Consider the following 15,412-nt stretch of genomic DNA (forward strand, 5'->3'; position numbering starts at 1 on the left):
TTTTTATTTGTGTAGTTAATATTTCATACTCTTAGGTCATTTTCCCTTCTAAGAAGTTTTCCAGCATAAGAAGTTTTAAACCTCCAGTCCCTTGGAAAACTTCTTATCCAGGTTCTACTGTATTTATATATAATTGTATTTCTTGACATTTTGATATATCATACAATTTTCAATTGTGTTAATGATATTTGTATTACTTTATGTATGTCCTTATGTCAGATAAATCATTTGTTATAATTTATAATATTTTTTAAATGTTACTATTAGCCCTTCTTGCCTCTTATCAGCCCCAGATTTTAGGTATAAGTATTTTTATTGACATATAATGTGATTACAAAGTAACCTGATGTGCAGTTGTTAGTCAAAATGAAAATGGTAGGTGAACTTAAGTGATTTTCAGTGTCTTTCTGCACACAGTACAATATTTCCATTGTAAGCCCAATAGTGGCTTCAGTGGTTTTTTCTCCTAGTTCTTATATACATCCAATCCCTCTATGGTGGAAATTAATGAACCAATTTCCAGCTTAGTATATTAATTTTTTTGAACATTAAACTAAAAATATGTGAAGGGATTATATTTTTGATAATGCATGATTTTTCCAGCATATTCTTTATATAACCAGTGGTGACCTAAAAAAACTTATCAACGTATTCAATTGTGAATACATTGATAATACATTGTCATGTTAATAATTTTTCCAAAGAGAAGGCTCGAACACTTTTTTTTTTTAAATTGAAAGCATAATATAATTCTTAGTGTAAAACACTTTTTAGTGTTTTTATGAATTTGCTCCACACATGCTCATCATTTCTCTAAAATTCTGGCAGTCACAATGGCATGAGATGCAGCTCCATAACTTTCATTTATCAAAATTAAATTAATTACACATCTGTATTTTATAATAACCAATTTGTTCTGATCGGTTTGAAAACTATTTAAAAACAGCATGGGTAGCTTAATTATTATTTTTTACCAATATTTTCTTATCATCATTAACACTGAGGAAACAGTATCAAAGATAAGGTTGCATTTAGTATATTAAGGAAGATTTGTTTTTCTTGCTTTTTTAATGGTTTCTCTTAGTATTTTTTTACACAAATTTATTTTTTTTCTTGAAAACTATTTTCTAATTAAATATTTTTTAAAACCTTGATTAAAGAGCAAAATGTATAGCTTTAGTGGTACGAAACTATGGGGGGTTACGAAACTATGGGGGGATGTAAAATAAATACTAATTTTTAAATTTTAGAAACATCAACTTTTTATGTTTGTTTATGCTTTACAGGCTAATAAAGTTTTCTATTTCAGCAGCTCAAATCTGCTTGGAGCATTATCACTGAATAAAGATCACTGAAAATAGCATTACAGAAGACATTCATTTCAGAATGCAACACAATTTGAAAGAATTCAAAATCAATCTTTGATTGATATAGCAAGCTCATAATACACAGGCCCTACACATGCACTAATATGCAGATGTTGTTGAACTGCTGAAATGCATGTGGGACCACCATGCAGAAACTCTATATTCAATCAATATCCTAAACTAAAAATATATCAAAATATGTTACAATGTTATTGTATTTAATATCATATGTTGGATAAATAACATATACGGTAATGCTTTTCTCATAAAAGTACCACAAATAAGCAACTATATAGGAAGCTTTTAAGCTTATAAATAATAAAAAGACAGTATCTGAAAACTGTACAAAGGGTACTAGGCAAGTTTTGCAATATGACGCAACAATGAATCACAGTAAGCTGCTTCTTGCTGCATGTTGAGACATGTTCATACGTGCATAGTAGCCGCCGCGCCAAGTCGATGGGCTCAGTTATTCATTAGTAGTGAGAGTGTAAAGTGCTTGCGATGGCATCGTGGTCACGAAATGAGATAAGGACAGTTTTGCGGTATAATTTCGTGCGTGGTTTAACCATAGACCAGTGCTTAGAAGAAATGACTCTTGCACTAGATGATGATTGTCCACATCGTACAACGATATTCAGGTGGTATAGAGAATTCCAAAGGGGAAATTTCACTCTGGAGGATTCTGAGAGGCCGGGAAGGCCACGAACGTCAGTTACGGAGGAAAACGTTACTGCTGTGAGGAAAATGCTTGACGAAAACAGGCGAGTGACCTACCAACAGATAGAGGATACTTTGGGCCTAAATGCACCAGCAATTCGTTCGATTCTGCAAGATCATTTGCACGTGAAGAAACTTTGTTCTCTCTGGGTGCCGCATCAACTGACTGAAGAGCAGATGACACGACGTGTGACTTGGTGCCGGGAGATGTTAAAAAAGTTTGATAAGGGACAATCTCGGTATGTGAACAACATCGTGACAGGTGACGAGACTTGGCTGTACTATTACGATCTGCCGACCAAGGCTCAAAACAAAGTTTGGGTCTTTGATGATGACGACACACCCGTAATTGTCAGAAAATCCCGATCTGTAAAGAAGAAAATGATAGCTGTATTTTTCAAATCGAGTGGAATTGTGGAACGTGTCGTTTTGGACACGCAGAAGACAGTCACAGCTAAGTGGTATACTGAACAATGCCTGCCTAAAGTCATTGGATCTATGAAGAACCTGCGGCCAAAGTCAAGAATGGACACCTGGTACCTCCATCACGATAATGCTGCAGCTCACCGCGCCAAAGCCTGCACCGAATATTTGACCACGACAGGACTGAAACTTCTCGAGCACCCTCCCTACAGTCCAGACCTTGCTCCCTGCGACTTTGCACTGTTCCCGCATGTGAAAATGAAGCTAAAAGGGAGGCGATTTTCCAGTGATGAGGACCATCTACGGGCTTGGGACAACGAGTGTGCTTTACTCCCTAGTGAAACTTGGCAGAACTGGTTTAAAGATTGGTTTCGGAGGATGGAGAGGTGTATTGAATGTAGAGGAAATTACTTTGAAAAAATTAAATAAACAAAGCTGTATTGCAAAACTTTCCTAGTACCCTTTGTATGTATACATTCCTGTATTCAATTTCTATCTTTGTTCCCCAATGAATATGAGAGAGAGAGAGAGAGAGAGAGAGAGAGAGAGAGAGAGAGAGAGAGAGAGAGAGAGAATGAAAATTAGAGATGAAATTGTCACCACAAGTGCACCTAAATTACTAATATCGTTTTATGCAAATAGCATCATCATAAAGGTGAGTCTCCTATTTATCTAAAACTCAGAGCACTGTCATAACAGCTGTTTCAATACTTAATGGTCTCTCATCAGATGATCTCTATTGTTTTCTTGGGCAAATGCCAATCAGTGAATTAAGTATAAGTGAGTAGCCAAGCAATGTTATGGAGGAAAACTTCCAAGTAAACACATGAAAATTTACACCTGTTATTTGAGGAGAGACCAGCAAGTCTCAATCCAGTTGTCAAGATATTGCACAATTTTAGATGAATAGCAGAATCACTCTTATAGTGATGTTAATCATGTTTAGTGAGGCCATTTTCATAAAATGACATTATGACATTAGCAATTTAAGTTTACTCATGGATAACTATGGATAAGTTGTCCACAAACTGAATTCAGAGAGGTACAATTTTCAAATTATTTCAATGCTTGTATAGAAATTATTTGAAAAAGTGCTTCCATGATGTATATAACCTCTTCATTTGTTTTGAATTTTTGTACACTGAGTGAAACTTAAGTTTGAGAAACAAAAAGAAGTCTGAAAAGGTCAGATCTGATGAATACGGGGAGAGAGGCAGCAATTTGTACCCACACTGATGCACTGTTTGGGAGAAACAAGATATATTCTATCAGGATAATTTTTTCTTTTAGGTTTGATAGTATCTTATAATTGACATAATAGGTTAGCCAAGTATACTCCTGTTAATAATCTGTTGGAACATAGTTTACTACTGTCAGTTCTGCTGTAGCACATTTTAGCAATGTGAATTTGCTCCAACACGACTGATATACTAGGGAACAATGCGAATATAATGCGATTTTCTTGGCTCATGCACAATTTCGTCTGCGAGTAACACCAGGTGAACGCAAAACCTTGCACCAGGCTGAACGTAGTGACTTGCACAGCAATACATACAAGTTTACCAAGCTTAAAAAATGCCAAATGTGTGAGAACTATATTTTACATTTACTGTAGTTGTATTGGTGGGAGACACACTGTTGTCATTCTCTGTATTCACAAGATAACAGGTGATACCGTAGACTGACTCATGTTTTCAGGAGTTCACATTTTTCTGTTCAAACAGAAATTTCATGAGGCATGAGCAGTGGAGCACATTTCTGGAGGTCACTACCATAAAACAAATAAAAACAATTTGCGGTTCCCAGTTTATTGGGCTTTTCTGTTAGTGCAATATATTATAAATGGGTAGTGAACTCGATGTTATTGCATTATCAATAATACCGATAGCTGGAATTCTGTGAGTTTTTACGTTATTATGGTGAAATGTGCTTCCCCCTTCCATGAAATCTTCAATCATATAAAAAACATAAATAAATTTTCAGAATCTTCTCTTCATTCCTATTTTTTAAGCTTCATATACTTGTTACTCTGTATCTCAATTGTGCAGTTTGTGTGTGCCATGTTCATCATTACTGATTGCTTATCTTTATTACTGTTTTAAATTTTACAATCCAAAAAAAAAATGTCAGGGAACAGAAATATCAATTAGTATGCACATATTACAGTATTAATTAAGCTATGTAAGTGTATATAGTCTCTGACCAATACAAGTTATCTTGTCAAGATAAAGTGCTATATTTACTGTAATATTTATTTATTTATTAGAAATTTAAGATGTTTAAGCTGTGTTAGCAATTTTATTGGGTTTCTAACTTTTTTAGTGTTTTGCTTACCAGACTGAACATTTTTTTTGAGTGCACTGCCTCTATCCCTATTTTTCACGTAAGCTCTGTTGTTTTTAATGCATGAAATACCATAATGCGGAGATTTTTAGGAACACATGTACTGCGTTATAGCATGGTACATGTGTTGGAGGTGGTAAATTACCACCTCGAAAACCATCTAAAAACAGTGCGTAATTGATATCAAATTTGGACTTTGTAAGGTTCCACAAAAAGATTTATTTATTCAACAAGTTAACTAGGTGGTGAATAACAAAATAGACGCGACTTCCTGAATTGAATACACATGACAGTTCAGCTTTATGTAAACTTTGAGAAAATAAAGACATTATTATTCAGAGAGCTGATAAAGGAGATACAGTGTGTTAGTTGTCTGACGGCACCAGGGGTTTCCCCCCATCTCTGCATAAAGGAGATATAGTGGTAGTACTCAATAAACCAGATTATACAGGCAGTTCTTACTGCCTGTATCGTATAAAATCATATAAAAAACATAAATAAATTTTCAGAATCTTCTCTTCATTCATTTTTTTTTTTTTAAGCTTCATAAACTTGTTACTCCGCGAAAATCGTGTTAGTTGCAATTTGTGCATTCTGTTAACAAATGCTTATGCATGCTATTGAAATTTATAAAGAAAAGAGAAGATTATCTTGGAAATAAACACCTCTCTAAAGCGAAAACTCTAAAGCGAGTTTTCGCTTTACGAGCGCACTCTAGGAACGAATTAACTCATAAAGTCGAGAACTACCTGTATTAATAAGTTAGTCGGTTGTATCAGATACCTCCACTTATTTTGAAGTAGACCCGGCACTATTTACCAATTTGGTCAATCAATACAATTAAACGTTAACCACGTATCAAAAAAACGATTACATTACTATCGCTCAGTTAAAGGAATCGAAGGCCAGAACATAGAATATTCCTGCACTTTTCAGTCAGGTAAAATTACATAAGATCAGATTTCCTATTCGGCTTATTGTTTCTTGCAGAAACTCGGCATTTTCATCCTTGATCACACATGTATATAGCATTATAAAACCCTTTAGACAGGTGATACATGATACAGAGAACTACCTGTATTAATAAGTTAGTCAGTTGTATCAGATACCTCGATGGTTCGACTGTTGATGATCCTGCTCAGATAGCAAACAAACTGAATGAGTATTTTGCATCTACATTCACACGTGAGGAATTATTACAGTTTGAAAATGGAAGAAGGTTATCAAATTGTAGCAGTGTGCTTAATGATTTTGTAATAACTGAGAGCAAAGTGGAGGAGAAATTGTTGAAGTTAAACATAAGAAAGGCACCTGGGGTGGATGGGATCTATCCAGTTATATTAAAGGAGGCGGCAAAGCAACTAAGCAAACCCTTAGCCATAATTATGAGAGCATCCTTGGATTCAGGGGAGGTTCCCACGGACTGGAGATGTGCAAATGTATCCCCAATTCACAAAGGAGGTTCGAAGGGTGACACGAGTAATTACAGACCAGTTAGTTTAACTTCTGTTCCGGGTAAAATAATGGAGTCACTGGTTAAAGATGCATTGCAGGATCATCTAGACAAGACTGCAGCAATAATTCAGACACAGCATGGGTTTGTTAAGGGAAAGTCTTGTCTGACAAATTTGATTGGTTATTATGATGTGGTCACAAAGGAACTGGATGCAAAAAATAATTTTGATATCATATATTTGGATTTCAGGAAAGCTTTTGATACTGTTGCGCATGGAAGACTACTGTACAAATTGGAGCAGAATGGTATTAAGGGTAAGTTGCTACAATGGATAAAAGGATGGTTAAGTGGGAGAAGACAGAGGGTGGTAATCAATGGGTGCTGCTCTTCGTGGACTAATGTTATTAGTGGAGTCCCACAGGGTTCGGTGTTGGGTCCACTGTTGTTTTGTATATTTATCAATGATATTGATGAAGGTATATCAGGCTTAATGTCGAAGTTTGCAGATGACACGAAGGTTGGCAGGGTTGTTAATGACAGTAATGGCAGTGTGCTACTGCAACAGGATCTAGATAATTTGGGCAGATGGGCTAAGAAGTGGCAACTGAAGTTTAACCTTGACAAATGCAAAGTACTGCATATGGGTAGAAGTAACCCCAGAGAAACGTACCAACTGTGTGGTACTACACTTAAGGTGGTAGAAAATGAAAAAGACCTGGGAGTAATTGTGCAGTCAGATATGAAGTTTTCTGAGCAATGTAGACAGGCTGCTAGGGCAGGTCATGGGGTTTTGTCAATGATATATAGGAATTTTGCTAGCAGGGAAAAGGAGGTGATTGTCCCTCTGTATAAGGCAATGGTCAGGCCACGCCTTGAGTACTGCGTACAGGTCTGGAGGCCTCATTTTAGGAAGGATGTAGATTTGCTTGAGCGTGTACAGAGAAGAGCAACACGATTGGTGAGGGGAATGAAGGGATCCTCATACCAAGAGAGGCTTAAGTTCTGCAAATTGCAGTGGCTGGAGACTAGGCACCTGCGCGGTGATCTGATTGAGGTCTATAAGGCCTTGAATGGGTTGAGCACGCTGAATTCTGATGGGATCCTCCCACTTGTTCAGAATACGAACCTACGGGGACATAAGTTCAAATTAAGAAAGGATAGATGTAGAATAGATGTGCGGAAATTTGCCTTTAGCCAGCGGGTGGTTAATTGCTGGAACAAACTTCCATCTGTCGTTGTGGAAGTTGATAGGTTAAATAAATTTAAGGAGGAACTGGACAGGCATTTGGAGGGTATGGTGTGATTTTTTTTTTTTTTTTTTTTTTTTGGCTGATGCTGCATAAGCTCCTACACTTGCTTTCTTGCATCAAGTGCCACTACTACTACTACTACTACTACTACTACTACTACTACCTCCACTTATTTTGAAGTAGACCCGGCACTATTTACCAATTTGGTCAATCAATACAATTAAACGTTAACCACGTATCAAAAAAACGACTACATTACTATCGCTCAGTTAAAGGAATCGAAGGCCAGAACATACAATATTCCTGCACTTTTCAGTCAGGTAAAATTACATAAGATCGGATTTCCTATTCGGCTTATTGTTTCTTGCAGAAACTCGGCATTTTCATCCTTGATCACACATGTATATAGCATTATAAAACCCTTTAGACAGGTGATACATGATTCGAGCCCGTCACCACCAAATATGGAGGATGCAGAAAGGTCAGGGAATGACCACTGCATATCCCGGAGCAATATGGCCTTAGTTGCTAATGCTCCTAAAAACCAAATAACAACAACAACAGGCGATACAATTTGGGATTAAGAACTACGATACACTATTTAATAACCTTAAGGACTGTAGACTTGGAGGTAATGATAATTTATTCTCACTAGATGTTACCTTGTTATATACGAATTTAAACGTTGAATACACATTAGATATTCTTTGGGATATGTTAAATAATAACTCAACACCGATTAATTATACGAAGCTTCCTATTAAGGAAATTTTTCACTTAATTAAACTCTTAGTTGAAGCCAACTATATCACCTTTCGAGACAAAGTATACAAACAAATTTTTGGTTTGCCAATGGGATTAAGCCCGAGTGGCCTAACATCGGAGTTCTATCTCTCAACGATTGAACGTATACATCTGATGCCTTTTCTACCCCGTATCACATACTATGGGAGGTATTCAGATGATGTTCTAGTCATTACCAATACTAGCACTATCCAAGACATTTTACATTCGTTTAATAATATTCATTCTAGACTCAAATTTACATTGGAGAGGGAGAATACAGATACTAAGTCATTAAATTTTCTAACTTTCAGCTTACTTGGGACACAAATAATATCCAATTTAACATCTATCATAAACCTACAAACACCAGTATGCTTCTGCATTATAACAGCTATCACCCGTTCACCTACAAAAGATTGATTATCTTTAATCAATTTCTCAATGCTTATAAACATTCAACGACGGAATCTGCTTTGGGCTCAGAAATATAAATATTAACCAGCAGATTCTTAAACAGAGGTTACCCACTTGCTACAATAGACAGAATTAGGGTACAGCTAAGGATGGAATACAAAAAAATACACCAATCAACAATAGTAATATCAAAAAAGACTTTATTTCTGTACCATATGTTGAACAGTGGCATAAACAACTTAACAGATTCTTTAAAGATACTGAATTTAAAATTGTAGCCAAGCCAATACGGAAATTACACACTATACTGAGCAATTGCTCAGTTCTTTCCTCGTTTGCAACACAAATAAATGACCTAGTATACAACATTTCTTGTGGTGATTGCAACTCATCTTATTAGGATTCTATGCGATTTCCTCTGAATTTTCGTGTTAATCAACATGTGGCCTCAGTTCGTGCTTCTCGTTCAGCAGCGTCAGAATTAGCCTTTCATGCTGTTAATGAAAAACATACTTTTTTATTTAACGAGGCCAAAATACTTAGTGTCCAACACAAAAAAAGACTATTAATTGCAGAAACCATCGAAATTAAATTGCACGAGACTTCTATTAATGTTCGCCGGCCATATTTAATCTCTGACTCGTGGTCCTTTATGCACAAAGACAAATAATCCCTATTTAAGTTCCATGCTCACTCCTATTCGGTAATTTTTATTCCTGTGATCATGACATACGGTCGAAAAGCATTGTCAGCTTCAGGAAGAAAAATTGCTTTGCAATTTTTTTCATTAAATTAATTTTTTACTTAATTTTTAATTGCATTAAATTGGTTATTAATTGTGTTAATTTGATTTTTAATTATTGTTGATTATTTCCTACTGTAATGTAAGATTTTTGATTTTTTAATTGTTTTGGTTTTAATTTCTGGAGAGTATCATACGGACGTGTTCTATGTATCATATTGAGATAAACTTCTCTTATTCTTTTACGAATATTGATATCAACGTAGAACGTATTGAGCATTATAGCTCTGGTTCATACAGTATAATGTTTCCTTACCCCTTTCCATGTTTAACTGCATGTTGCTGATAGCACAACATAATTAAAAAACAAAAAGGTACAGAACAATTTACTATTCTACACGGATATCTTCAACTGCTATTTCCCACCTTACTTTATATTTTGATAAGTAAGATATCAAAACATTTCAATATTTTAAAAACATTACATAAAAATATAGATGATTTATATATGTTTATGGGATGAATGAGCACCACTTCAATTAATATGAAAAAAATAATTATAGAAAATGTCTTACCACTGAAAATACAACAGAGCTTGCAAACCAAAACAAGATACCTCCATGGACAAAGACACCTTTGGGATGGTGTGTCTTTAATTTATCAGGCTCCCTAAACTCAAGTGCTCCCTAAATGGAAATAATAACATGAACAATAAACTATCATTAGAGTCATAAATAAAACTGATATATACTTTTGTAAATGCTCAAACTATAAACAGGGTGTATCAAAAGTGACAGTCAATAATTTAAAGGTAAACTGTAAAGACTACAATATGCAAAGAAAAGCCTAGTAAACACTTAATTCACTTAACTCCTTAAGTGAATCGTTTCGAGATATTGCACATTTCTAGTTGGGATCCACCACTGACAAGGTGAACTGTACAGAGTTGGGATCCACCACTGACTTGTGTTTGTTTAGGTTAGGTTATGCTCATTCTTTCTGTTTCCCCTCTCTCAATGCTCTGAGACATAGCAGGCATACTAGTACTTGTCAAAGGATAGTCAATATGAAAAAAGGTTACAGCAACGAAGAGTATGCGGACATGCACTTCATGTATGGTAAAGCCAACGGCAGTGCACTCGAGACTGCACATTTGTACCAAGTAGTATTTCCCTGTCGAAGGCAGCCCAACAGGTGCACATTCATCAGGGTACATCAACACCTTAGAGAACATGGGCGCTTCGCACATGGAGTACGAGCAGGTAGGCCCAGAAGCATAACACTGCGGCGATTTGTCTAACAACTGAAATGCAGTGATTCCCTGACCATTATTGGCCTTGTGGTCCTCCGTTGATATGGGGCATAATGGTCAGTCTATTTTTGTTGTTTTGGTTTCATTTTATTGTAGTTAGTTTAGTCTCTATTTGCGATATTTCACGTAATTTGGAACTGGCACCTTACAAGGGGGGGGGGGGGCGCTGTTAAATTCTTATGTAATTGGCTCTAAATTTTAAAATTGATTTATTATTTTTAATTGTAGCAGAAAATCTCCAAATAATTTATAGAATCCAATTACGGTTGTAGTAGTAGTAGTAGTAGTAGTAGCTCATACATTTGCTTTCTTGCATCACATGCCACTACTACTACTACTACAACCGTAATTGGATTCTATAAATTATTTGGAGATTTTCTGCTACAATTTAGCCTTGTTACCTTTTTTTCTCCTTCCCTGTTGATTAATCATTATGATTAATTTATTATTTTCGCTCAACAGTTTTGCCATGCTACTGGCATTAGTTTTAATTTAATATCAGTTATACATTGGGCATCATGTGGAGGAATGTGCATTTTGCTGTCTCTAATGATAGCTTTATATTTATCTTCTTAATTTTCGTATTATATTTTTTACTATTTTTCTTAACTACTTCATTATTCTAATATATGTAAATCAAATGGTAATAGTGGGTTTGATGTGCTAATGGTGTGCTCATACCACCATCTATAGTATTTTATTTATTTATTTGTCAATATAAGCTGGTTAAGCTTACATTGTGTCAGTGGTGTGGCTCTACTTTGGAGCGCTAGTCTGTCTGTTCTATATTTTTATTTTTCGCTGCATAAAGACCACCGTTCGCTGCGATCAGGGGATTGGATGGCGGACTGATCCTTCAATCGGTTCGCCTTTGCGGTGATTTGTCTAAAGATTGAAATGCAGTGATTCCCTGACCATTATTGACCTTGTGGTCCTCCATTTATATGGGGCATAATGGTCAGTCTATTTTTGTTATTTCATGTAATTTGGAACTGGCACCTTACGAGAGGGGCGGCGTTAAATTCTTATGTAATTGGCTCTAAATTTTAAAATTAATTTATTATTTTTAATTGGATTTTCTAAATTATTTGGAGATTTTCTGCTACAATTTAGTCTTGTTACCTTTTCTTCTCCCTCCCTGTTGTTTAATTTATTATTTTCGCTCATCAGTTTTGCCATGCTACTAGCATTAGTTTTGATATATATATATAACTGTATATAAAGTTATGTAGAAGAATATGAGAAATAGAAAAAGAGAAAGAGTGACAGAATGGATTAATGCCATCAAATTTATGATTGAACATTACATCTGTTTGTATATAACATTTTTTAATTATAATACCAACTGGATAAATTGGAGAATTTAGAATAAAAGTATTAGGGGTGAAAACTATGCTCATTAGTTCAAAGGGCCAAGTATTTAGGTAACCTAAGTTGACTTCTTTGTTGTACCCTATAAATAAACACATAGAATATAATAAAATAAAATAAAATATTAAAATTAAAATGATGATATAGCTATTTATAGATATATGGATACATTGAATGGAACGTTAACTAGAGCTAGCTCCACTCAATATCCCATCAATAATTAGCTGCAGCTATCTGTTTCTGTTTGTCATTTGCCAGTTTTTCTATGTTCAAATATACTGAGAATTTACTGTGAATATATTATCAAATTGGTTTAATTACTTTAATATACATTCAATTTAGCAGAAAACTGGCAGAATAACTGCTAGCCCGACAGATAGCAGTGAAAATTAATAACACAAATAATGGAAGTGAATCATGAGTAATATATGTGAGTACCAACTATTTATTTATGTAGTGAAAAGGAAGGCTTATGCCTAAAATTAAGGCGAATAGGAAGAGGAATAAGGATAGTAATAGACCTCAATCTCCCTCGAATTCCTCTAATAGATTTTGAGGTATAAAAATTAGAATTAGTAAGCAGAAAGCAAAAGCATAGAAACAGCATATTATATAGATATTTGGGATTTACCAGGAGGTAACTGCCTGACCTTTTAGTAAGGATCCTGGTATTATAGTATGTAGTGATATTTGATGTAAATTAGAAGAACTTTTAGAATACCTAATGTATCATAAATCCAATAATGATTAGAAAATTATCTGATATATTAGAAGTTTTGCGAATAAACTAAAATAAAAAAATAATAAAAATAGAAGTCTTTTGAATAAGATATAAAATCAAGTAAAATAGAAAATACCTGATATATTGGAAAAATATGGATAAGATAAAAATATAGAAGCGCCATGGGAAATTATAAGAATAGATCTGCATTTTACTTAAATAGCAGTTCAATTAGTTAATCAAAACTAGTTTTCTGTAAAAACAGAAATTAAATAAATAAAAAATGAACTATACCTTCTTGTAGTGGACTACATAGCTAAAAGGATTTATATCCCAGGTTGCTGCCCTTATATATGATGAAGAAAGACAGCAGCGCCCTCTCACTTTTGGTTATTATGTGAACAATTAAATATTTAATTAATTTAATAACTGAATTGTGGGAAAATGAATTAATTAAAATGCAATTATTAACTGAACTACATGAGGTTGAATAATGCAGAAAATAGTAGAATTAGAAATTAAAAATGCAGATCTATTTTTATAATTTCCCATGGAGCTTCTATATTTTTATCTTATCCATATATTTTCCGATATAATTTTATATCTTATAAAATAAAATATCTTGATTTCATATCTTATTCAAAAAACTTCTAATATATCAGATAATTTTCTAATCATTATTGGATTTATGATACATTAGGTATTCTAAAATTTCTTCTAATTTACATAAAATATCACTACATGCTATAATACCAAGATCCTTACTAAAAGGTCAGGCAGTTACGCTCCCAGTAAATCCCAAGTATCTATATAATATGCTGTTTCTATGCTATTGCTTTCTGCTTGCTAACTCTAATTTTTTATACCTCAAAACCTATTAAAGCAATTCGAGGGAGATTGAGGTCTATTACTATCCTTATTCCTCTTCGCCTTAATTTTAGGCATAAGCCTTCCTTTTCACTACATAAATAAATAGTTGGTACTCACATACAGGTGATTCCCGTTTAGCGCTGATAATTTGTTCCGTAAAAACAGAGTACTAAGTGAATCCGCGCTAAGCGAGCGCCGCATTCCCATAAGGTAACATATGTATTTGTGAGTTGCGGTCAGTGCCATAGGATATTTCCTAATCAATAATAAACAGTAGTGAAAAGATGCACAAATGTCGGTCAAAATATTTAATATTCAAATATTTGTACATATAAAATATTCTGAGTTACATACGTATATAATTATGTGGTAACTACTTACATATCAAAATTAAACTTAAAATTCTAATTAAAATCATGAATTTAATTGATGAATTTAATCATGAAAAATGTGTTGATTTTGAGTTGAACTTTGGCCCTCTTCCAAATAAACTAAAAGGGGTATTAATTTTAAATCCCCCGCAATTTAATTACCAGCCAACAATAAAGTCAATTGATCCTTCGCCGCTTTGAAACCTGGCATGTTTTTTTATTCTTTCAATCATCATCATCATCATCATCAGCCATTTTCAATCCACTGCAAGATGAAGGCCTCTCCAGCAACTTTCCAGTTCCTTCTGTTTTGAGCACTGGCCATCCATTTACTACTCAAAAACTCATGAATTTCATCTATCCATCTCCGCCTTTGTCTTCCAGGTTTTCTTCTAGCTTCTCTTGGGTACCATTCTGTTATTTTCTTAGTCCATCTGTCATCATGTCTTCGAGCTATGTGTCCTGCCCAAGACCATTTTAGTTCTTTAGTTTTGATAAGAATGTCCTTTACTTGAGTTTGCTGCCTAATCCATGTGTTTCTCTTCTTATCTAACAGTCTGATTCCCAATATAATTCTTTCCATTCTTCGCTGTGTAGTTCTTAGCTTTTCTTCCATTCTTTTGGTGAGTGCCCAAGTTTCACTTCCATAAGTCATGGTGGGGAGTATACATTGATTCATTATTTTACGTTTCAGACAGACTGGGATATTGCTCTTCAGTATGTGACTGTATTTCCTGAATGCTATCCATCCAAAATTTATTCTTCTCTTGACTTCCAGCCATTTATCATTATTACAGCTAATAACTTGTCCCAGATAAGTATATGACTCCACCTTTTCAATTACTGCTCCTTCAATCATTATTTCCCTTTCCGTGGCATACTTGTTCATCATTATTTTTGTTTTAGCCATATTCATCTTTAGTCCAAAATCCTTACTAACTGTGCATAACTGATTAAGATTTTCCTCTAATTCTTTGGGATCGTGGCTTATGACCACAATGTCATCTGCAAATCGTAAATGGTTTAGGTACTCTCCGTTCACATTGACTCCTTTCTGCGACCAGTCTAATCTTCTGAAAGCTTCCTCAAGGGCAGCAGTAAACAGCTTCGGAGATATTGTGTCTCCTTGTCGAACTCCTTTCTCGATTTTAAATTTGCTACTGTCTTTGTCTAGTCTAATAAAGGATGTAGCACTCTCATATATTTTCTTCAAAATCATAATATATGGAATATCTATGCCTTGTCTTTCCAGTGCCCGGAACATTG

The 15,412-nt window shown here is 34.6% G+C and overlaps 1 protein-coding gene across 1 annotated transcript in view; it reads right to left on the reverse strand.

Annotated features, from left to right (window-relative positions):
* LOC150088828 (transmembrane protein adipocyte-associated 1 homolog) overlaps positions 1 to 15,412 on the reverse strand; it is a 194,872-nt gene that overhangs the window by 68,249 nt on the left and 111,211 nt on the right. Inside the window, exon 7 of the mRNA XM_090370928.1 lies at positions 10,077 to 10,187. Within this exon, the coding sequence (XP_090227054.1) occupies positions 10,077 to 10,187 (111 nt within the window). The remainder of the gene's footprint in view (positions 1 to 10,076; positions 10,188 to 15,412) is intronic.

The sequence above is a fragment of the Mastigoproctus giganteus genome, chromosome 3 (assembly GCF_048544385.1).
Source record: "Mastigoproctus giganteus isolate SK-2022 chromosome 3, ASM4854438v1, whole genome shotgun sequence".
Classification (NCBI taxonomy): Eukaryota; Metazoa; Arthropoda; class Arachnida; order Uropygi; family Thelyphonidae; genus Mastigoproctus; species Mastigoproctus giganteus.